At 43.7% G+C, this 23445-nt stretch overlaps 3 protein-coding genes across 3 annotated transcripts in view; all 3 read left to right on the top strand.

Moving 5' to 3' along the window:
* LOC149287750 (uncharacterized) overlaps positions 1 to 9528 on the top strand; it is a 37057-nt gene extending 27529 nt beyond the window's left edge. The window contains exons 4-5 of the mRNA XM_089492580.1: positions 4912 to 5130; positions 9509 to 9528. Of these exons, the coding sequence (XP_089348706.1) occupies positions 4912 to 5130; positions 9509 to 9528 (239 nt within the window). The remainder of the gene's footprint in view (positions 1 to 4911; positions 5131 to 9508) is intronic.
* LOC149287748 (uncharacterized) overlaps positions 1 to 23445 on the top strand; it is a 792175-nt gene that overhangs the window by 703136 nt on the left and 65594 nt on the right. The window lies entirely within an intron of this gene.
* LOC149287749 (uncharacterized) lies at positions 11664 to 22878 on the top strand. Its single transcript, XM_089492579.1, has 2 exons — positions 11664 to 11792; positions 21782 to 22878. The coding sequence occupies exons 1-2, from the start codon at positions 11664 to 11666 to the stop codon at positions 22829 to 22831; spliced, it is 1179 nt and encodes a 392-aa protein (XP_089348705.1). The 3' UTR covers positions 22832 to 22878.

Genomic DNA, 23445 nt, shown 5'->3' with positions numbered 1-23445 from the left:
CTTTTCTTTCTCTCCTGAGGCTCCAGAGTCAGAAGGAGGCCAGGCTCCTTGGGCCAAAAGGAAGGAAGTGTGTCCCTTTGTGCCTCTCACTCTCCATTTTGGGGGGGAGGAAGGAAAGAAGGAAGGGGCCTGTGGTGTCTGAGGAAGGGGAGGCAGGGACCCAGGGCCAGTGGGGAGGCTGGGCTTTGGGGGCTGGGAGAGAGAGGTGGGGAAAGAGACCCTCCCTTTGGGCCCTAGCTGGGGAGGGTCCCACCGGTCCTTGCCTCCCTCTTTGGGAAAGGAGACCCCCTGAGCCCCCTGGACTCACTCCTGCCACTCATTCCTAGAATGGCTGGGACTCAGAGGAGTTTCCTAGGCATTGTCACCTTCTGCCCTCCATGGCCATTGGCACTGACCTTTCCCCATTGCCTTCCCTCCCTCAGCCCTTGGACCTCCTCCTCCTTCGCACTCAGAGCAACCCTTCTCTACGGCTGAGGAGACGGCCTCTGACCCAGGGAAGCTCTGGCCATAAAGGACTGAAGAAGAGCCCTTTCTGGGGCTGCAGGAATCGGGGTCTTTGTACTGAAGGTAGGCCTTTATTCCTGGAGCTGAAAGAGGACCTTTGTTTAAATGTTTCAGGCCAGGATTGTATGGAAAGGTTGCAGCTGAGAGACTGAGCCCATGCTTTGCAGGCATAAAGCCCCAAATTCAGTCTGTGGCAGCATTGTCTTTCCAGAAGGTGGAGGTGAGATTTCCAGACCCCAGACACACATTGCGCCAGTGAGTCCTTTGTGTGGGAACTGTGTGTGTATGTGGTGTTTGCTAGAGTTTTATGAGGTATTCGTTTCACTGGGTTTATAAAATGAGTTTACATACTTCTTCACTTCCCCCAAATGAGCATAATCCACGGTTCAATGTTCAGTCATAAGCCTATACATTTATAGATTTTTGTTGTATAAGTGCAACATATTCAGCAGTGTGCATCTTTTTAAAAATATACAAGGAAAAGTGAAGAAATTGTCATTTTGACAATAGATCCATTCAGAAACAATGCACACAAATGTACGTGCCTCAATTTCTATGTGGCTTTAACAAGCAGAGGGAGGAGGTGCATACTTCATGCTCCTGCTATGACTGACATAACAAAAACAGCAGTTACGCTTAGAGAAATAGTATCATCTACAAAAATGAAATAATTATTTTGACCAGTGTCTAAATAGGGAGGGGGCCATGATGAGAGGAGGCCATAGATCAGATCTCTAAGGTAATGTAGCTCTTATGCAGCCCAGGAGCTACAGCTTCTCCACCTGGGACATAAAGCAGGTCCTCCCGCTCCTCCTCTGTGTGAAAGAGAAGTCATGATGATACAGTGACTTTGAGTGCTGCAGGGTTTCTAGCCAAACCAAGCCTAACCCTTGTCTCTTTTCTCAGGAACTTCATCTTGGACACCTTGGACACGGCTTTGGAGTGTCTTTTGTTGGAAGTGACCGAAGTGCAGGGCCACCAGGATCCCCCTTCCCACATGATGGCCAACACAAAGGCCAAGCAGAGGGAACTGGGCTCCAACAGAAAGAGGCTTCAGAGGTACAACAACTCTTTGGTAAGTTGCCATCCTGACTGTTAGTTTCATCTGTGTCTGGGCCGGCTCATGAAAGCAAGCAGAGAACATACTGTCGCACTTTGGCAGAGAGAGTCCTGATTAATCCTCTATCACCTCATTTTTTGAGGGGGCTTTGAAAATGTCCTATTTCACTCTCCTCCTCCCACTTTCCCCCTTCTCCTCAGGTCAGTTCAGTTGCTACAAAATGTCTTCCAAGTTCAAAAGAGTGTGCGTCCCATCAACTCGAAAGAGGGGAGGAGGGAAGAGGGCAGGATCTTTCCCTTGCAAGGAGTCGGAGCAAAAACAAACTTCTGTACCCTTCCTCGCTTGTGTGATCATTATAATTAACAACTTTGGCCATCTGGACCGCCTTCTGGTGTTGCTTGTCCACATGTGTCTTTCTTTCCCAATCTGTGAAATGCTGGGGGATATGGAAGAATATCTCTGGACTTAAATTCAGGGTGGGCCCAGTGGCCCTCAAGCCCAGAGTACTCCCCAGAACTGTTTTTTAAAAAGGAAATTTGCCTCTGAAATTAGGTGAGATATGGCTAAATGATTCATTGGTGACTAAATGTACTATACATGTTGACATAGTCAGTATCTTAATCAATCAATAATATTCCAGAAATGGCCTAATTTATATTGTTTATCATATTATATATTATATTGAAAGAATTTAAGACAAACTGGATCTCAAAGGCTGTAGCTTTTTCTTGCTTGCAGAATTTAAAGTTTATTTCCTGGACTGATTTCTGCAGTGTTGAAATAATATTTGCAATGGACCATGTGCTTTCCTCCCCTTTTGTTTAGTCATTTTCTGGATGAGGGCTATTTTCTGTTGCAGGTGACCTTTGCGGATGTGGCAATATATTTCACTGAGGACGAATGGAAACTGTTGAAGAAGAAGCAGAGACTGATGTACAGTTCTGTTATGATGGAGAATTATGAGAATGTGGCCTCTGTGGGTAAGGAACCTGAATCCATTGCACTTCCTGTGAAGACTGAGGGACCTTTCATAATTCACTGTCAGCGCACTATGATTCCACTTTAGAATGATAGAATCAAAGAGTTGAAACAGATCACAAGGACCATCCCGTTCAATCTTCTGCCATGCAGGAATAGACATTCAAAGCATCCCCAAGAGATGGCTATCCAGCCTCTGTTTAAAAACCTCCAAAGAAGACTCCACCAAACTCTGAGGGAGTATATTCCACTGTTGAAGATCTCTTACTGTGAGGAAGTTCCTCTTAAAGTTTAAGTCAAATCTCTTATCCCTGTGGCTTGCATCCATTATTCCATGTCCTTTTCTCTGGAGTAGCAGAAAGCAAGCCTGTTCCATCCTGAATACGACATCTCTCCAAATATTTGAACAGGGCTGTCATATACATTCTTAACCTTCTCTTCTCCAAGCTAAACATACCCAGCTTCCTAAGTCATTCCTCAGAGAGTATGGTTTCCAGACCATTCACCATTTTGGTTTCCTTCCTCTGGACATGCTCCAGCTTCTCAACATCTGTTTGAATTGTGGTGCCCAGAACTGGACACAGGATTATTGCAAGTGAGCCCTGACCAAAACAGAATAGAGTGGCACTATTACTTCCCTTGATCTTGACACTATACTCCTATTCATACAGCCTAGGATCACATTGGCCTTTCTAGCTGCTGCATCACATTGTTGACACATGTTCAACTTGTGCTCTACTACCATTCCTAGTTCCCTTTCACACGTAATTTAACTGTCATAACAACTTCCTGCGGAATCTTGGAATTTCTAGTTTTAGTGAGGCACTATTGTTCTCCACTTTGTAAGGTTTCTAAATATCCAATCCTAAACTGCCAATTCTAGAATGTTGTTGGACGCAAGTGCTATGCTTTTAGGGGAGTTTGGTACTTAGCTCAATAGAGCGAAATAGTTTTACTGGGGCAATAGTGACCTCTGGACTCAGACAATCTATAGCAGTTCCTGAATCAAACAGATCTTCAGTGGGTTTTGAAATAGGTTTTTGTGTTTTATTTAGGGGGAAAGCAAAACACACAGACACATACATATAAGTGTTCACGCACACACGCAAGAACTAGGTAACAAAGGTGGGCGTGGTGAATAGATGTAAGGCTTTGATAATGGTGATACGTTATCTATCCAGATCTTTAATCCAATTGTTGAGGATTTGAAAAAGGGAGAGGTCAGTAATTCCCATGACAATTGGGGTTGGTGAGTGCATTGAGGTGTTTAGCCATGAAAACAAACAGAGTGTCTATCTGTGACTGGACTGACACCGAAGAACAGCAAGTCGGGGCTGATATTTATACTGAAATTGGTTTCTGCTTGGGAGCAGAAACTGTGGGTTCAGAAAGGTTTATATCACTTTAGAATATTTCCTTTGTGGGGGAAGAATTGTGTGAAACAAACTGAATGCAATGGGTGTTTGATGCAAATACCTCAGACAAAAGGGGTTAGCACACAGCCTCTTAGGTCCTTGTTGGCTCTGAATTTTGGCCGTGTGCACAAGCCAATATACACTACAATCTGAGGGTGACACTCCCACATGCAGGTCAAAAATATCATAGCAGAGTACGGAAGCAAATATCCAGATATAGGCATTGGCAATGCAATGACCACTTTTCACACTTAAAAATAAGTCACAAACACAGTCGATTTCATCGAAATCCTTGGAGCTTCTCTATCTTGAGTTGCAAAATAATACAAATATTTGCAAGCTCTCCTCTCCGACTTCCATCAACTTCACCATCCCTTGTACACACAACTCCGATCCAATCCATTCCAATCCTCATGTGAGCTGCATACTGTATTGGTTGTGAGTCCTCTCCTGGTGCCAAACAGCATGAAGCATCCTCTGCAGTTAGCTTGCATCATGCCTTGGGCTCTGACTCAGCATTCAGTGGCCGTCTCACAGGATAAGATGCCACCTGTCAATCAAAGTATTTTTGCACATGTTTAATTGAATATTTTTTTTCAACAGTCCTTTGACTATCTTCTTCTACTGATTCCCTCAAGGCAGTCCCCATACGGTCTCTTCATTGCTAGCTCCTATGAGTAAGAATGCAAGCTTTCAATGGATTTAGGGGCATAAGCAGCAGGGTCATGCTTGGGTTACTCACAGCAACTTTCTTAATTTTATCTCTAATACGGAGCGATTAATGAGGGCTAAATCATGGGGTAACACCCTCCTCTCTTAACTCTGATTTTCAGTCTCATCTGTAATTGTCCTTCTTTACAGAAAAACATTTGAGTCATGAGAGAGTCCACACAGGAAAGAGGTCACATAAATGCCAGCATTGTGGGAAACATTTTGCTTACAAGTCAATCCTAGTCATGCATCAGAGAGTCCACACAGGAGAGAAGCCATACAAATGCCAGCATTGTGGGAAAGGTTTTTCTTGGAAGTCTGACCTAGTGAAACATCAGAGAGTCCACACAGGAGAGAAGCCATACAAATGCCAGCGTTGTGTGAAATGTTTTTCTCAGAAGTCACACCTAGTGAAACATCAGAGAGTCCACACCGGAGAGAAGCCATACAAATGCCAGCATTGTGGGAAAGGTTTTTCTCAGAAGTCAAACCTAGTGACACATGAGAGAGTCCACACAGGACAGAAGCCACACAAATGCCAGCGCTGTAGGAAATGTTTTTCTCAGAAGTCACACCTAGTGGCACATCAGAGAGTCCACAGAGGAGAGAAGCCACACAAATCCTAACATTATATTTGTCAATAACGAATACAACAAATATATTTTCAATCCAGCAGTGCAAAGGAAAGGCCTTTGTGATCTTATTTGTAAAATTTGTCTGTCAATATGTCTCTATGTTTTCAAGTTGGATTTTGTTAAGTTTAGGTTTAAATTGCCAATAGTATAGATAATTGCTTTGTTTTGTCAATTTGGCTGGGGATTGTGGTATAGGTTAGGTAGATGGGAGGTTGGGATTTGTTGCAACTGGTTAGAGTAGTTATGGGAATGATAGCTTTTGCAATGTGTGGGATTTTGGCTTTTAAAAGTTGGGGGCAGGTATTAACAGAAAGGGCTAGTTTCTGGGAATGGCAAAAGGGGGCCTTGTTACCTGTGGGGCAGAGACTGTGGGAATTGGAGGTGGGGGCTAGGTTTGGAAGAGGGTCATGTTTTAGGTTTTAGGGTTTTTAATGTATTGTTTGGATTGGAGTGGTCAGTTCTGGCTTAAACACTGAATTTCTATGTGTTCTCAATAAAGTTCTTTACTGTTTCAACACACTGGACTTTGATGCACAGAATTTCTCAATTTGCCCAAAACTGACCCTTTCTTCTCTCCTCAGTTCTCATCTCCATTCCCAGCCATAAGAACAGCACAGACACACAGACACAAACATACAGGATACACAGAGAGAGCTATATTTCCAAAGCAGAGCCTTCCTTTCCTGACTTTCCCTACTGAGTCCAGCTCTGCACCTTGGGCTCCATTGCAGTCTCCTCAAAGGAAGAAAGGAGGGAAGGAAGGGGAGGCCACTGAACCCCGGCGCATACCTTCCTTTGCCACAAAGGCCGCTAGCGGAATAAGCAGCAGCATCTAGGCCCTGGCAATCCCTGCGCATGCTGAGGAGGGGCCTTTGGGACTATATGCGCCAGCACAGTCTCAGCCCCAGAAGCCATTTCTGCTCTCACAGTCTGTTCTGAGGGAGGGAGGGAAGTGGGGAGAGCCCTTGCTCATTGAGAGGAATGGCTGGAGGGGAGAAGCCCCTCTTCTTCCCCCAAAGAAAGGCAGGGGTCCTGCAAGGCCTCCTATCCCTCTTTCCTTCCCTGTCCCCTCCTTGGGGGATTCCTTGGGTCCCGGGTACTTGGGGAGTTATTATGAGAAATGAAGGCCGGTGGGACCCTTGGAGAGAGGCATGGCCATGGAGAGGAGGGGGATCCAAGGGTAAAAAGGTCTTTGAGAAGCCCCCTCCCTTGTGGAAAATGGAGCCGTGGAGAGACCCTCTCTTCTGATTCCTCATTTGGGGAAGTGTTTTGTGCCAAATAGAAAGCATTGCACAGGATAGGATTCAATGGCATTTTTCTTGGGGGGGGGGGGGGGAGTTTTCTCTGGAGTCCTGGGGGAGGAGGCTCTGGGGGGAGAGAAGAGCCAAAATCCTCTTGACCAAAGCCAAGAGGAGGGAGACGGAGGGACCTCAGAACTCTGGCAATCCCCTGTCAACCTGGGAACTAGGCTTAGAGGCCCACAAGATCCGGACTGGGCACCCCCTCACATACTTACCTTTTCCTTCACAACAACCCTGCAGAGGAGGACCAACAGAGAGACCCACAGCCCCAGAAACATCCCCCCAAGTTCTGGGAGCATACTGAAAGGGCTTTTGACCCCCTTGAAGAGAATAATAATAATAATAATAATAATAAACCACCTTTTCTCAAAGGAATCAAAGCAGATTACAGTAATAAAATAACATACAATTTAAGAAATACAATTAAAATGCCAAAACCCCAACCCTTCTCCCAATTATAAAAACATTAATCAACCCTTAAAAATCCTATTAAACAGCAAGAAAATTTAAAACTTTCATAACACAATACAGTAAAAGTTTTTTCGGGCAAGAAATGGGTCGTTTTCTGAAGGAGAGGTGGGAGGGCAGGAACGATATACATCAATAGCAATTTCCATGACACTAACGATGGCAAGGGTAAGGGTCATGGGGAGGGGGAGGCAAGTCAATAGATCTCATCTAGTTTGGAAAGAGGTCCGTCTTAATAGCCTTCCTAAAGGCTTCCAAGGTGTTAATAGGACGGATCTCATCCAGAGGTCGTTCCAGAGTGAACCAACACCTTGTATCTTGCCCGGAAACTTATGGGCAGCCAGTGGAGGGATTTAAGAACTGGTGTAATGTGGGCAGTTCTAGAAGTGCCTGTAACCAACCTGGCTGCCATATTCTGTACCAACTGAAGTTTCCAAACTTGGCACAACGGTAGCCCCATGTAGAGTGTGTTACAGAAGTCGAGCCGAGAGTGACCAGTGCATGTATTACTTTTTCAAGGTCTCCCTGCTCCCCGTCCCATGTCTCCAGATGATCTCACCAAGCAGCTTCATGTAAATGTTGAATAATTTGGGGGACAGAGTCGCGCCTTGAGGGACGCTTGACTTGACTCCCTCTTGGACGAACAACTGTCCCCAAGGGACAGCATCTGCAATCTGCCCGAGATGTAGGACCTGAACCACTGGAAAGCAGTGCCCCAATTCCCAACTCTCCCATATGTTCCAGAAGGATACTGTGGTCAATGGTATTGAAGGCCACTGAGAGGTCCAAGAGCACCAGCAGGGTCCCACTTCCCCCTTTCAAAGAGCTTTTGATGCCCAGATGGAGATCATCAACTAAGGCGACCATGGACATCTCAACTCCGTAACCTGCCTTAAATCCGGTTTGAAATGGACTTAGAAAATCCGTTTCTTCGAAGACTGCTTGGAGTTGAATGGCGACTAACCTCTCAATTACATTGCCTAGGAATGGTGAGAGTGAAACTGGCCTGTAATTGTTTCTGTCCAGGGGGTCAAGGGAAGGCTTTTGTAGAAGTGGTTTAACCACTGCCTCTTTGAGGCAAGATGGAAGAAAGCCTTCCCTGAAAGATGCATTAGTTGTGTTTTTAGCAGCCTCTTGATGATATCTCCCCCTGAACGGCCAGCCAAGATGGGCAAAGATCGAGAGAACAAGTCTTCTTTATCATACTATAAAGAATGTACCGAAGACATATAATTGCTTGCAATATATATATATATATATATATATATATATGGTAAATATTGAGTTCAACAATGGTATACAAATCTTGAGACACATTCAACATGAAGCCAGCTGTAGGAAATAACTCTTCTGAATCTTTTTGAATATAAATAATAGTCCCAACAACAGGAGTAGAGTATCCAAAGTGTTAGCAGTAGCAATATGCTGCTGTTTCACAAAAATTGTCCTATCCAAAACATGAAAGGAATTATTTGTAGTACTTATTGTCTAGGTAGCATGAAGATAAACAGTAAATTTTTCGATAGTAGCAAAGTCCTAGACAGCTACCTCCGGAGTAATGTGTGGCCGTTTCAACTCACAGAAGTCTTCATCAGCATTACAACATCGTTCTATGCCAGATTAGTGTATCCATCTGTGATTCCATGCTTCTAAATGTATAAGTTTGATAGATATTAATAACAAAGTTCACACTGGCTGCAAAGTACAACGATTGCAGATAACATAAAGAAAACAACATTCTTGCTTACCTAAACCATAGTTCAGCTTGACTTAACAGTTGCAAAGTTCCTGGTAAGGAATTAGCAGTGATCGTAAGTTGTAATATACTTTTGTTGTTGAATGACCTACAGGTGGCTAACTAATACATTGAATATCTTAAAGGTATATGTACCAGAAATGCAACGCACTGTATCTCCCAACACGTAAACCTGGTCCCCGGCTGAATATATAATGCCTATATATTACACGTACAAACGGAATGAAATATAATGTAATAAAGAACAGTATTACAAATACATCCTAAATAGAGTTTTAACTTCATAATTTCAAATTGAACTTTGTCAAACATCTTGCATGCCTCTGTAGAATATAACATTATGTATGTAAATAGGAGCTGTATGGTAACTGAATTTAGACAACTTCATGGAAAATTTCATAGAAAAGCAGACAAATCCAGATGCTCATTGAGGCCCTTAGGTATACTTGATGATAACTTATGGATCCAAAACGATTCTCTGTAGAAGTTTGGTTTGTATGGTACCACTACAAAAAGGACCAAACTTAACTTGTTCCATAGCAAAGAATTTCAATGAATCTGGGAAGTGATGCAATTGTAAACAGTGTGTAACTAGTGGGGTAGCTAAGCTTTTATTGCTAATGGTCCTTTTATGTTCAGAAATTCTAGTTCTTAATCTTCTCGTGCTTTGTCCTACATAGATATTCTGACAGGGACATAAGATCACATAAATGACATTCTGAGAATTACAGTTTGTATATTATTTTAACTCATAACATTCCCTTGATGTAGGATGTGTGAATGATTTTATATTTAATGAAAGTCTGTAACAATAGAATCCCCAGACTTTCCCAAGTCTTTAAGCTGAGGCAAATACATTCGATGTGGTCCATGTTACGGATAGGTATCCTGGCCAAAGCAAGATTGCCTTTATGGACCAAAGTGACGTTCCCTTACCTGCTCACTGACGGAGAACCCGGCTGGTAAGGTCTGAGCCCAGGTGGCTGAGCTATCTTCACCCAGCCAGGTCTCCGTGAAACAAGCCAGATCAGCCTTTTCGTTCAGTAGGAGATCATGGACTATCTGCGTTGTATTTTTGACTGACCTGGCATCACACAAGAGCAGGGAAAGGTTCTGTGGTTGTTTTGGTATGCTCTCCAGCCCTTTTGGGATAGCAGGGTGGATGGAAGGGGAGAGAGATATCTGTCAGGCTCATAATTGCAGCCCCTCTTGCAACACAAAAGGCAGTACTTTGAAAAAGGAACAGCTTGTATTCAAGAAGATACATGGAATAGAAATGACTTTTTTGTCAGGAATGAAAGAAAGTATAAACATATCACTTTTATAACCCTATAAATTAACCCCACCCTATTAACGAATACAGCTAATTAATTGGATAGCCTTTCCCACGCAGTGTCCTCCCATCCAGGATTCTGGCAGCATTTCGAAAAACAATTAAGCAATCATGTGCCTTATCTCAACCACTGCACCTGTGGCCTTGGACCACAGAACTCAGCCACACAACAGTTTTACTTAACTATATATACACACACACACACACACACACACACAATGAAACCCCATCAATCCCAATCTAATATGATACCATAATAAGCATAAACCCATAACAACATAACACAATATAAAAATATCCATAACTCTCTATGTTCCCCCTCCTTTTACAGAGACCAGTCTTTTAAACTCAAGCCTCTGTTAGAAGAGTGATTCCCACACATTCCAATCCTAGCAAAGAAGCACATTCTTTAGCCATGATCTCTCTACCTCTTTCTAGCATCTTCTGTTAAAGCACTGAAGATTTAAGATGGGCTTATTGACTTCAGGCAGGTGTTCCTTACCTGAAGGATTGAGCCTGGTCCATAGCGACCTCAGGGTTATGATCCTTGCCTGAAGGATTGAGACTGTCCCAATGTGATCTCAGCCTGAGGTGCCTTTCCTGAAAGATTGTGATGGGACTATTATGAGTTCAGGCTCTTTACCTGAAGGACTGAGACAGGACTGTTGTGATCCTTACCAGAAGCATTGAGACTGTCCCATTGTGATCTCAGAATCATAGAATCATAGTTTAAGGAGAGATCTGAAACAGGACATGAAATCTGGATTGAAGACAGAATTAAGAGAAATCAAACTATCTCTGGAGGAAGTCGCTGAAGAAATAAGTCAAGTTACAACAAGAATTGACAAATTGGAAAAAAAGTCTCAAATATTAGAAGAAAAATCTGCTTTTTTAATTCAACAACAGGAAATGCAACTGATGCTAAAGCATTGGATGATTTAAAGCAAAGGGAAAACTCATTGAAAATAAGAGGACTAAAGGAAATCCAACATGAAAACCTCTATGAATATCTTGTTCCAGCGTTAGCTGATGATATGGAGATCCCCTATCAGGATATCAATAACGATGTCAACAAAACTTTCAGGATTAACTCTCAGATTGCAAAAGACAAAAGCCTCCCCAGGGACATTGTTATTTCTTTTGTGAGGAAAAAATACAGGATGAACTTTTATTTTTGAGCTATGAAAGCCCTTTGGAAATAGAAGGTTGTGTGATAAAAAATCTTTAAAGACACCCTGAAAAGAGTTATACAAAAAAGAGGGAATTACAAATTCATAACAATGAACCTGAATAAATAAAAAATTATTTATAAAAGGGAAAAGCTGGAGGGAATCTCAGTAAAATAGAACCGAAAAAGGTTCAAACTGAACACGGTTCAAAAAGCGAAAGATTTCTGGATTAAATATGGCAAGAGGATTGAAAATGGACCTGGAAGAAGAAATGACAAAAGAAGTGATGATATAGACCAAAACAATGAACAAAATGGGAATCTAAACGATTACATGGAACCAGGACAGATTGACAGTGAAGAAGAAGAACAGGATGTTATTCCAAATCTAGAGGAAGAAATAAAAGATGATGATAAGAGGAATGCGACAGAGGAGGGAGAACGAATAGATGAGGAGTTAAAGGTAAATATGAAAATATTAGACCTAATAAAGGGGAAAAGAAGGGAAACTAGAAACCCCAACAGATAGCCAAATCTGAATATGGACATTTTATCATGGAATATAAAAGGAGTAAACTCACCTATAAAGAGAAAGAAAATATGTCACTATTTAGGGAAACTTAAGAAAGATGTTGTCTTTTTACAAGAAACCCACATAAGGCAAAAGGATATTAGATTATTAAAGAACAAGAAATTAGGGAATCAAGAAAAAAGAAAAAGGGGATTGTGATGTATGTAAAAGAGACTATTGCAGCAAAGGAAGTGTTCAATGATGTAAATAGCCATTATCTTGGGGTTGAAGTGAACCTTCAGGGCAAAAAAGTATTATTGGTTGGAATATACGGCCCCCAGGGAAAAAAGATAATTCTTTTCAATCAATATATAATTTAATGACAGACTTAGATCACACAGAAATAATAATGATGGGGGACTGGAACGCTGTAATTAACCCTTTACTGGACAGATCTTGTAGTAAAGCCAGGAAAAAGAACCAAGGAAAACTCCCCATGTCCTTTTTTAAACTGATGGAAAATCAAGAACTAGTAGATGTTTGGAGACATCTCTATTGGGGGGGGGGGGGGGTAAAGATTACACCTTTTTTTCTGACAGACATAAGACTCTTTCTAGGATTGACTTTCTTTTAGCCACTAAAACATTAGCTGTGCAAATTTTGGAAATGGAAATTTTACCAAAATCCTATAACCATGAAAGTTAAGAAAGCTAAAACATCATTTAATTGGTCACTGAATGAAAAACTACTACAATTTCCTAAAAATGTAGAGAAAGCAAAACAGACTCTTAAATGGTATTTTGAAGGAAACGTGGGGAAAGACACTGATCATATAACAAACTGGGAAGCGTTGAAAGCCGTGTTGAGAGGTCTTTTTTATAAAACTTAATGTGGAATACAAGAGAAAAAGCCAAGATAAGACTCAGAAAATTCAAGAAGAGCTGAAGGAGAAGGAAGAGGCTCTCCAAAAAACCCCAACTGATGTAAAGACAAAGAAAGAGATTAACTCCTACAAAAACAACTCTCTATTATGCTAATTGAAGAGATGGAGAACAAGCTTAAACATCTCAAATTAAATAATTTCCAACAGTCTAATAAACCAGGGAAGTGGTTATCTTATAAACTTAGGGAAAAGAAAGAAAGGAAGATGATAACGGAGATTCAGGTTGTTTAGAGGATGGTCATAGAACAAAGCAAAATAAAAAGGGCCTTTCATAAGTTTTATGGGAAATTGTATAACCAAGAGAAGAAGATTTGGACAAGATGAATTCCTATTTACAAAACAATGAACTACCATTTGGGGGAGACGTTTGTATCACAATTGGCAGTTTGAGGCCTTCAGGGGAGAGAGAGAGTCTGAGGGGAAGAGAGGATGGAGGTCCTGGAGGGAGGGGGCCTTGGGAGATAGAGAGCCTTCCTGAGATATTTGGGATTCGCTTCCTAACAAAGGGGTTTCTGGCCCCATAAAGGATTTGGGGCAAACTGGATCTGAAAGGCAATAGAAGCCTGTTCTCTTGCCAATGGGATTTAGAGTGTATTCCCTGGACTGTATCTCCCAGCATCCACAGGGCCAGAGAGAGGAGGGTCCTGCCCTGCATAGGCTGCCATTTCATGAGTCTTGGGCTTTGGGAATGTGTGCCTTTGGCCAGCGTCCGTGTGGCTGGGGCTCCAGGGTCCCTCAGTCCCTCCTGCCTTGTTCCATATTAACTGCAGGAGGAGCCTGTGAGGGTGGGTCAGGGGGCGGGGTCTTCCAGCTCCTTTGCCCTCATTGGCCAGAATGAAGAAGGGGAGGACCTTCTGCCTCTCTATTTAGCTCTGTGCGAGGAAGAGAGAGTGAGGAGCAGAGAGTGAGAAAGGGACAGAGAGAGAGAGAGAGAGAGAGAGAGAGCGAGCACGAACGAACGAACGAACGAACGAACGAACGAACGAACGAACGAACAGAGGGACAAGGCCTTGAAGTGGTAGGTTTCACTACTGTGCTGAGGCCTCCAACTGCCAAGTGCTGAGGTGGAGGAGGGCATTTTCTGTTCCGGCAGCCATTTTGTCTTCTGGGGCCATTTTGTGCTGCTTGTGACTGTGGGGAATAATGTTCCAGAACCTTCTCTGAGCCTCAGTTGAACAGAGGCCTCTCTTTCTCTCCTGAGGCTCCAGAGAGAGAAGGAGGCCAGGCTCCTTGGGCCAAAAGGAAGGAAGTGTGTCTCTTTGTGTGTCTTTTGTTTCTCTTTTCTGAGAGGGTTTTCTTATTACAAAGCTCTGCTCTTTCTGGGGAACATGGGTTTTAAAAGGGATCAGAAATGGGAAGGATACTTTTAATATAAGTGTTATTATTATTCTTCACAAACATGGGGCTTTGGCTTCTAAGAGGAGGCTAGTCCCCCAAACAAGGCCAGAAGTGGCTCCTTTGGGAGGTTTTAAAAGTCTCCCCAGTTTCCTTATTAATAGATTTTCAGGGAAGAAGGAAGGAGGCAGACCAGAATAACTCATATTACAAGAATGAAACAAGACTTGGGTGCTTCTACCCTTTTACATCTGACTCGGGCTGTATCTGCACTGAAGAAATAATCCAGTTTGAAACTGCTTTAACACTTCTGGCTCCATTTTGTGGAATCTTGGGGTTTGTTGTTTGTTGTGGCACTAGAGCTCTCTGGCAGAGAATGTAAAATCCCAGGATTCCATAGCACTGAGTGTTTAAAGTGGTGCCAAAGTGCCTTATTTCTATAGTGCAGATGCAGCCTTCTTGGCAAAAGGGCTGATGATGTGGAAAAGCACTGGGGAACTCTGGAGGTTTCAGCAGATTATTTATTTATTTATTTATTTATTTATTTATGATGCCCTCATTTCACATCTAGCTACAGGGACATAACCATGGCCCTCTCCAATTCCCCATCCCCTAATCCCCCACCACTCTAATAAGGCATGGAGTATCACTTGTGTAGGGGAGCTGCAGTGAGTGTATGCTAGGTCCAGGGGGCTTTGTTTGGTGAAGAGAGAGGAAGGGGATGCCCACCTCTGCATCGACCCAAAGGAGGCATATGTCACCTGCATATGTCATCAGCAGGATTCTGTTCTCTGTGTCTTTGAGTGCTGCAAGGCTTCTTGCCAAGCCAATCCTAACCCTGGTCCCTTTTCTCAGGAACTTCATCTCGACCTCCTTGTACACAGCTTTGGGGTCTCTCTTTCTGGAAGTGACCAAGTGCAGGGCCACCAGGACCACCTGATGGCTGACAGAGAGGCCAAGTGGAGGGAGTTGTGCTCCAACAGAAAGGGGCTGCGGAGGTACAACAACTCTTTGGTGAGTCCCCATCCTGGTTATTAATCTCATGTGTTTCACTGCTGGGCCAGCTCATGAAAGCAAGTGGAGAACTTACTCTCCCAATTTGGCAGAGACAGTCCTGGTAAATCCTCTGTCACCCCACTTTTTCAGGGGCTTTCAAAAATGTCCCGGTTTTGTTCTCCTCCTCCCACTTTCCCCTTTGTCCTCAGCTCACTTCAGTTCCTACAAAATGAGTGCCAAGGAATATTCACCCCATCAACTCAAAAGTGGGGAGAGAAGAAGAAAGAAGGGGGCAGGGACTTGTCCTTGCTAGGAGTCTGAGGCAAAAGCAAACTGCTGTGCCCTTCCCCGCTTTTGTGACCTTCCTCATAAACATCTTTGGCCATCTTGACCACCTTCTGGTGTTGTTTGTCCACATGTGTCTTTCTTTTCCCATCTGTGAAATGTTGGGGGATATGGGGGAACATCTCTGGATCTAAACTGTGGCCCTCAAGCCCACAGCGTTCTCCAGAACTGTTTTTTAAATATGACATTTGCCACTGAAATTTGGAAACAAATGGATAAATGCACTATTATTTTTTGGTGGCTAAATGTAGTATATGTTTTGGGATAGTCAATATCTTAATCTATCCTCAATATCCCAGCCATAGCCTAAGTTATTTTGTTTATATCTTATCTTTGGTTTATATATTATATATTGTGTATATCGAGCTAGAATAGACCCTTTCAATCAACTACTAAACAATTCTTCAACAGATAGGTAAATTCAGCTGATTCAGTGGGTCTACTCTGGTGAGGACCAGAGGACCAGTTTTGCTTATGTGAAATCGCAATACTTGTGAAACTCAGCTTATTCCACACATGGTTGTAAATCCTATGGGATCAATAGGTCTTCTTGGGCTGAGGCTAACAGTATGATTCAGGCCCTTATCATGGTAATGAAAATCATTTGATGGTTCAGACTGAATAATAGTGAATCAAATAGGATTGGGTGGGTTATACTTATAAGATGTAGTGATTGTGTGCAGAGGGATTTTGCAGCACCCTTGAGACCAAGTGTGTGAAAGATATTGCAGCATTGAACCTGGTCTGTGCCCCTTCCTCTGGCAACAGCCCCCTGACCCTCTCCTCTCACCCCCTCAGAGCTCAGCCCCAGTGGTCAGTGGAACGAAAACGGGTCTTCCCAGCCACAGCACATTGCTATGGGCTACATTCCTCTGGCCATGGAAGCAACTGCACAAGACCATTCCTGGGAGGAACAAGAAGGGATAGGAAATGTCCGAGACCCGGGTCGCCCCCTGTCCTTTTGGACTCTCACTCTGTGGGCTCTTGCTACTGAAATGGCCTCAAGGAAGGCAGAGTACCTGACTCCTAACCTCCATGTGTCTGGTGATGGTGGGGCTGGGTTGTCTTTTCCAGGCATTCCTCGCCCTCCACAAGGGCTGCCCCACCTTTGATCAGAGCCAGTAATGCAGCCACCATGGTTCTCCAACTCTGGCAGAGTTTGTTTCCAGCCCTCTCTGTTAGCTCACCATTTCCTCCAAAGGAGGCCATACTTGAAGGCCACAGACCCAGTCAGTCCCTTGGAGGGGAGAGAGAGCTGGGGGGCCTGGAAAAAAATGGAGTGGGGTGAATCCAGGAGGAAATGGATGTGAAAAGAACTTCTTATGGACACCCAGAGAATGTCAGAAATTCAGAGCTTTGCTTCCCAGATTTTATCCTACACAAACACACACACAATGGACATATCCAGCGGGAGCCATGTTGGTCATATAGCAGTATCATCCCAAATCCACAAAACTATGATATCTGATATGTTATATGGATGTGAATATACCACATTTTAGGCTTCACATGAGAATGATAAAGAGAAGGCCAATGGATGGGACCTGTACTATTTGAGGTTGCTACCTCCAACAAAAGTTTTAAAATTGGGACAGCATTGGCATGTCAACGCCTTATCGATGCCTACAAGTTTTCCTTGCAAAAGCATGGAGGCTGCCTGAGAAATTCAGTTTCTTCTTCCAAACAGAGGAGCTTGTAGCCTCACAAAGGATTCGAGACAAACTGGATTTCAAAGGCAGTAGCTTTTTGCTTGCTAACATTATTTAAAGTTTGTTTCCTGGGCTGAATTCTGAAGTAATGAAATAATATTTGGGATGCACCATGTGCTTTCCTCCCCTTTTATTAGTCACTCTCTGGATGAGGGCTATTTTCTATTGCAGGTGACTTTTGCAGATGTGGCAGTATATTTCACCGAGGATGAATGGAAACTCTTGACAAAGAAGCAGAGACTTCTGTACAGCAATGTGATGATGGAGAATTATGAGAATGTGGCCTCTGTGGGTAAGGAACCTGACTCCACTGCTCTTCCTGTGATGACTGAGGGTCCTTTCATACTACATTGTCATGGTGCTATGTTTCCACTTTAGAATTATGGAATCATAGAGTTGGAATAGACAACAAGGCCATCCAGTTAAAACCCTGGCCATGCAGGAATACACATTCAAAGCACCCACAACAGATAGTCATCCAGCCTTTGTTTAAAGATCTCCAAAGAAGGAACGCTTTAGAAATAAATCTTAATAACAATAACAATGGCTCAGTACAGATTAGAAGAAAGGGGTGGCCACAGGCTGTCCCTTTCTCCTCCGGATCATTGCCGCAGCAACCTCATGGCCGCAAGAACGATCTGCAGCCAAAAGGAGCTCAGAAATGGAGCTCCTTTCTGTGATGCCACGAAGGCGCCATTTGCACTCTGGGACGTCACGGTGATATGTCTTATGCGCCGTGCTGTTTGGACGCGTCACACAAGACATGTCATGGATGCGTGCGCCGTATGGATGGCGCTGCATCAAGACTGTGCTGCCCATAAGTATTAGGCTTTGAGAGCGTGCGGTTACTGCGCACTCCCAAACCCTAAAATCACCGCCACCATGCCACAAAGCGCCCATTTGTACCAGGCCAATAATAACAATAATGATACTCCACCATGCTCTGAGGGAGTATATTGTACTCTCGAACAGCCCTTACTGTCATGAAGTTCCTCCTAATCTTTAGGTGGCATCTCTTTCCCTGTGGCTGAATCCACTGTTCCTCTCCTTTTCTCTGGAATAGGAGAAAGCAAGCTTGATCCATCAAGGTGACATCTCTTCAAAATTTGAACAGGGCTGTTATATCCACTCTTAACCTTCTCTTCTCCTGGATAAACATAGCCAACTCCTAAGCCACTATTCATAGGGCTTGATGACTTTCAGTTCCTTCACCTTTTTGGTTGCCCTCCTTTGCATACTCTCCAGATTCTCAACATCCTTTTTGAATTGTGGTGCCAAGAACTAGACACAGGGTTATTTCAACTGAGGCCTGACCAAAGCAGAATAGAGTGGCACTATTACTTCTCTTGATCTAGACACTATACTTTTATTGATAAAGCCTAGGATCATATTGACCTTTTTAGCTGCCTCATGTTCAACTTGTGGTCTACTATGAGTCCTAAGCTACTTTCACACGTAGTTTAATTGTCATAACAATATCCTGTGTAATCTTGGAATTTGTAGTTTGGTGAGGCACTATTGCTCTCCACTTTCTAAGGATTTTAAATATCCCATTCTAAACTGCCAATTCTAGGATTCTGTGGGAAGGAACTATGGAGATAAATGCTTTTCACCCCCAAATGCTCCTCAGCACATCCCTGAGTAGGGCTGTTTACAGACCGCCCCTTTGGTGTGGCCTGTACCCGGCCCTTTCATCAACAGATCAGGGCCTCAGCTGCCACAGCGGCAGCCCTGAGGCCCCAATCCACCGCTTTTCCAGGCCGCGGCCTAGAAAGGGTTTCCTTGGGGCTTCAAGCCCCAAGGACACCCCAACAGCGGCAGGGAAAGAAGAAAGGGGCCGCTCGGCCCCTTTCTGTTTTGTATCACTGCCGCAGCTGTCTAAAGGCTGCGCCAGCGACACACATGAAGGAAGGAGCTCCGAAACGGAGTTCCTTCCTACACCGCGGAAAGGGCTCCACAAGCACCCATTCACGACGCCAGGATGTCACTTCCATGCCGCTCCATTTGGAGGCAGCGCGATCGTGACGTCCTAATGGGCGCCACCATCTACATGTAGAATGGGTGCCACCATTTTGTACGTACTGTGTACGTACTAGGGTTGCGGGCGTCTGAAAGAGGTGCCTAGGGTGCCCTTCTGGAAAGGACCTAAGTCTCCTGGCTTTTTTGGCCCTTCTTCCAGGCTTTTCAGGCTCAGGAGAGTCTTCTTGGGGAAAAGGCCTCCCTTGGCCCTACAATGGCTCAGAGAGAACCTAATAGTGGCAAAATGGCCTCTGTTTCCCCAAAAGGATGCTGTGGGATATTGAGGAGCAAAATAGTATTTCATTTCACCCCCAGACAACACAATGTTAGGTTGCTCCTGAGATCACCTGTGGGCCAGTGTGACCCCCCCCCATCCCCAACATTAGGCCATCCCTGTCTTATAGATGCCTTAAGGCTGGCACTTGACCCTCACCAAAATTGGAGTCCAGGTCCCAGCCCCCTTGCTCTTCCTTTCCCAAAGACTTTCTTGTATATTGATTATCCTGCCTTTCTGAACAAATGGGACTCAGAGTGTCCCTTTTGTGCATCAGAGTGTCCCTTTTGTGTTTCTGTCTGTGATAGAGAGATGGAGGGAATGGGAAAAACAGAAAGGCAGGAAAGAGATGCTGAAGGAGAAATGGTAAAGCAGTGCAGACGGGCAAGGGGGAAGGTTGGAGAGCGAGGGAGAAAGGGAAGGGGACCAGGCCTCTGGGAGCCAGGAGAGGAAGGCAGGAGCAAAGCCAGCATCGCCTAGCTCTGTGTGGACAGGAAGGGACCTCTGAGAAGGGTCAAGAGAGGGGCCTTGGGGATTGGGAGGCAGCCACCAACCTGACAGATTTTAAGAACTGAACTGGTGAGAACTGGCTCAGGCCCTGGTTTTCAGACATATTAAGGGCTTCCATTTAGCAATTATGAACAATGTCTATGAAGAGAGGAAAGGGCAACACAAAAATTCCCTTTTCTCTAATGTTTCTTTTCCTACCTGAGCTTGCTTAGGCCCTTTTTTACCTGAAATGCTGGAGTCCGGGGAGGACACCTGCAAGTGCTATGCTTTTAGGGGAATTAGATACTTAGCTCAAAGGGGAGATATAGTTTGATTGGGGCAACAGTGACCTCAGGATCCAGCAAAGCTATAGCAGGTCTGAAATCACAAAGAACTCCAGAGGCATTCGAAATACATTTTGATGTTTTATTTTGGGGGAAGGCAAAATGCACACACATGCACATAGAGAATTAGGTAACAAAGGTGGGAGTGGTGAGTAAATGTAAGGCTTTGCTAATGGTAATATGTTGCCTGGATGGATCTCAATCCCAGTTGCTGAGAATACGGAATGGGGAGAGAAGTCAGTAGCTCCCATGGCAAGTGGGGTTGGAGAGTGTATTGAGGTGCTTAGCCATGTAAACCGACAGAGAACCCTAACACATGGGATAAAAAAGCCAGTTTAACTTTTCTGAATTGAATTCTGATTCGGGCTGCATCCGGGTCCTATCATATGTAAATCTCCGCTGAATCTACCAGCAAAATCCATCCTGGATTCAGCCCGAATCCTCGCAGTACTTCAGCAGCCATTTTTTAATGTTGGAAGCTTCCGCTTAAAGAGGGGGGATGGCTGAGCATGCCTTGGACCCAGGCTACATCTGGGATGGATTTGGCCAATAGATTCAGCAGTGATTTACATATGATTGGACCCGCACATAGCCCAAATTAAAATTCTGTTTGGGAAAGGTACCCTGGCTTTCTTATCCCATGCAATGGGGTGCAGAGTGTCTGCCTGCAACTGGACTGAGGCTGAAGAACAGCCACTAGGAGCAGATATTTATGCTGTAATTGTTGCTTAGTGGCAGAAACTGAGAGTGCGAAAAGGTTTAAATTGCTTTAGAATGTTTCCTGGGTGAGGAAAGAATGGTCTGAAACCAAATTTAGTGCAACGAGGGCTTGATTTAACCTCTCCCCATTTACTGTGACTTACTTCACTCTGTCCACCAATTCTTCTCTTAAATTAATGTGAAGAATTAAATTAAATTTAATTGAAATTATATTCTGGCCTCAAAAAGAAGAGCCCTCCCTCCGCCCCAACTGTCATCATCAGACCTGGAAGGGAGTGAAAAAGACAGGCCCGGTTTCCATCAGGCCTAACTGTGAATTTTACTGTAACTCACGTCGCTCTGTTTTATTTTACTGTGCTTTATTTATTTTTGTATTTTATTTTATTCTCTTTATTTTTATTGTTGTAACCTACCTGGATTCCTTGTGATTGGGCAGGCTATAAATAAATCATCATCATCATCATCATCATCATCATTGGTGCAAGTACCTCAGACAAAAGGGATTAGCACACCGATCCTCAGAGCCTTTTTCTGACTATTTCCTTCCAGTCCCATTCCTTATCCATAATCTTTTCACCTTCTACAGACATAAATGGATCATGCTGCTAAATCCACTCATTTTCTCAAGGCAGGTTCTCCTACAATCTCTTCTTTGCTACCTCCTATGAGCAGGGATCCATACCTGCAAAAATGCTAAATTCAGGGCATCTGCAGCAGAGTCATGCTCAGGTCACCCACTCCAACTTTATTAATTTTATATCAAATAGGGAAGGGTTAACAGGTGGCTAAATCTCGGGGTAACACATTCCTCTCTTAATTCGGAGAGTCAGTCTTGTCGGTCATTGTTCTTTTTTTTTTCAGAAGAACATGTCAGTCTTGAGAGAGTCCATACATGTGAGAGGCCACATAAATGCCAGCATTGTGGGAAAGGTTTTGCTTCGAAGTCAAACCTAGTGACACATCAGAGAGTCCACACAGGAGAGAAGCCATTCAAATGCCAGCATTGTGGGAAAGGTTTTGCTTCGAAATCAGTCCAAGTGAGGCATCAGAGAGTCCACACAGGAGAGAAGCCATACAAATGCCAGCATTGTGGGAAATGTGTTTCTGACAAGTCAGCCCAAGTGAAACATCAGAGAGTCCACACAGGAGAGAAGCCATACAAATGCCAGCATTGTGGGAAAGGTTTCTCTCAGAAGTCAAGCCTCCTGATACATCAGAGGGTCCACACAGGAGAGAAGCCATACAAATGCCAGCATTGTGGGAAATGTTTTTCTTCAAAGTCACACCTAGTGACACATCAGAGAATCCACACAAGAGAGAAGCCATACAAATGCCACCAATGTGGGAAATGTTTTTCTTCAAAGTCAGACCTAGTGAAACATCAGAGGGTCCACACAGGAGAGAAGCCATACAAATGCCAGCATTGTGGGAAATGTTTTCCTTCAAAGTCAAACCTAGTGAGACATCAGAGAGTCCACACAGGAGAGAAGCCATACAAATGCCACCAATGTGGGAAATGTTTTTCTTCAAAGTCAGACCTAGTGAAACATCAGAGGGTCCACACAGGAGAGAAGCCATACAAATGCCAGCATTGTGGGAAATGTGTTTCTGACAAGTCAGCCCAAGTGAAACATCAGAGAGTCCACACAGGAGAGAAGCCATACAAATGCCAGCATTGTGGGAAAGGTTTCTCTCAGAAGTCAAGCCTCCTGATACATCAGAGAGTCCACACAGGAGAGAAGCCATACAAATGCCAGCATTGTGGGAAATGTTTCTCTTCGAAGTCATACATAATGATACATCAGAGAGTTCATTGAGGAGAGAAACAACATAAATGCCAGCAGTGAACTAACACTGTTTTTGTTAAGAAGTATTACAAGAAAAATATTTTCAATACATTAATGATAAGAGAAAGTCCTTGTGATTTTGTTTGTAAGGGTTGTCTGTTCATAAAGTTATTGATTTTTGTATGTTGTTGTTGTTTTTATTTTTTATAGAATTCTAGAATAAGAATGGACCACAGGACCCATGTACTCCAACCCCTGACACACAGGATGACAAAGCATGGATTTATAGGATTCTGGCTTTGTAAGGCACCACAAGCCCCATCTAGTCCAAGCCCCTGCCATACAGGAAGACATAGCATGTTGGGTAGGTGTGTTATGTGTGAATGTGACAGAATTCGAAGATGAAGTATGAGATGAAGGACCTGGCACAGAGAAGCAAGAAAAGCTCAAACTGCTGAGTCGAAAAGGAATGTGCAAAACATAAAGACACCGTAACGCAAGGACATGAAACCGAATATACTAGAAGAAGAATATACTGTGTATAACACAACTTGATGTAAAGAGCACCAGAGCAAGAACTGAATGGGAACAAGAAGTCACTCATCAGGAAAAATGATGCACATATTAAAAAGCATAAAGGAATC

Source organism: Sceloporus occidentalis, unplaced genomic scaffold, assembly GCF_023333645.1.
Source record: "Sceloporus occidentalis isolate IW3139 unplaced genomic scaffold, rSceOcc1.0.p SCAF_57, whole genome shotgun sequence".
NCBI lineage: Eukaryota > Metazoa > Chordata > Lepidosauria > Squamata > Phrynosomatidae > Sceloporus > Sceloporus occidentalis.
This window is presented reverse-complemented; position numbering and strand designations above follow the sequence as displayed.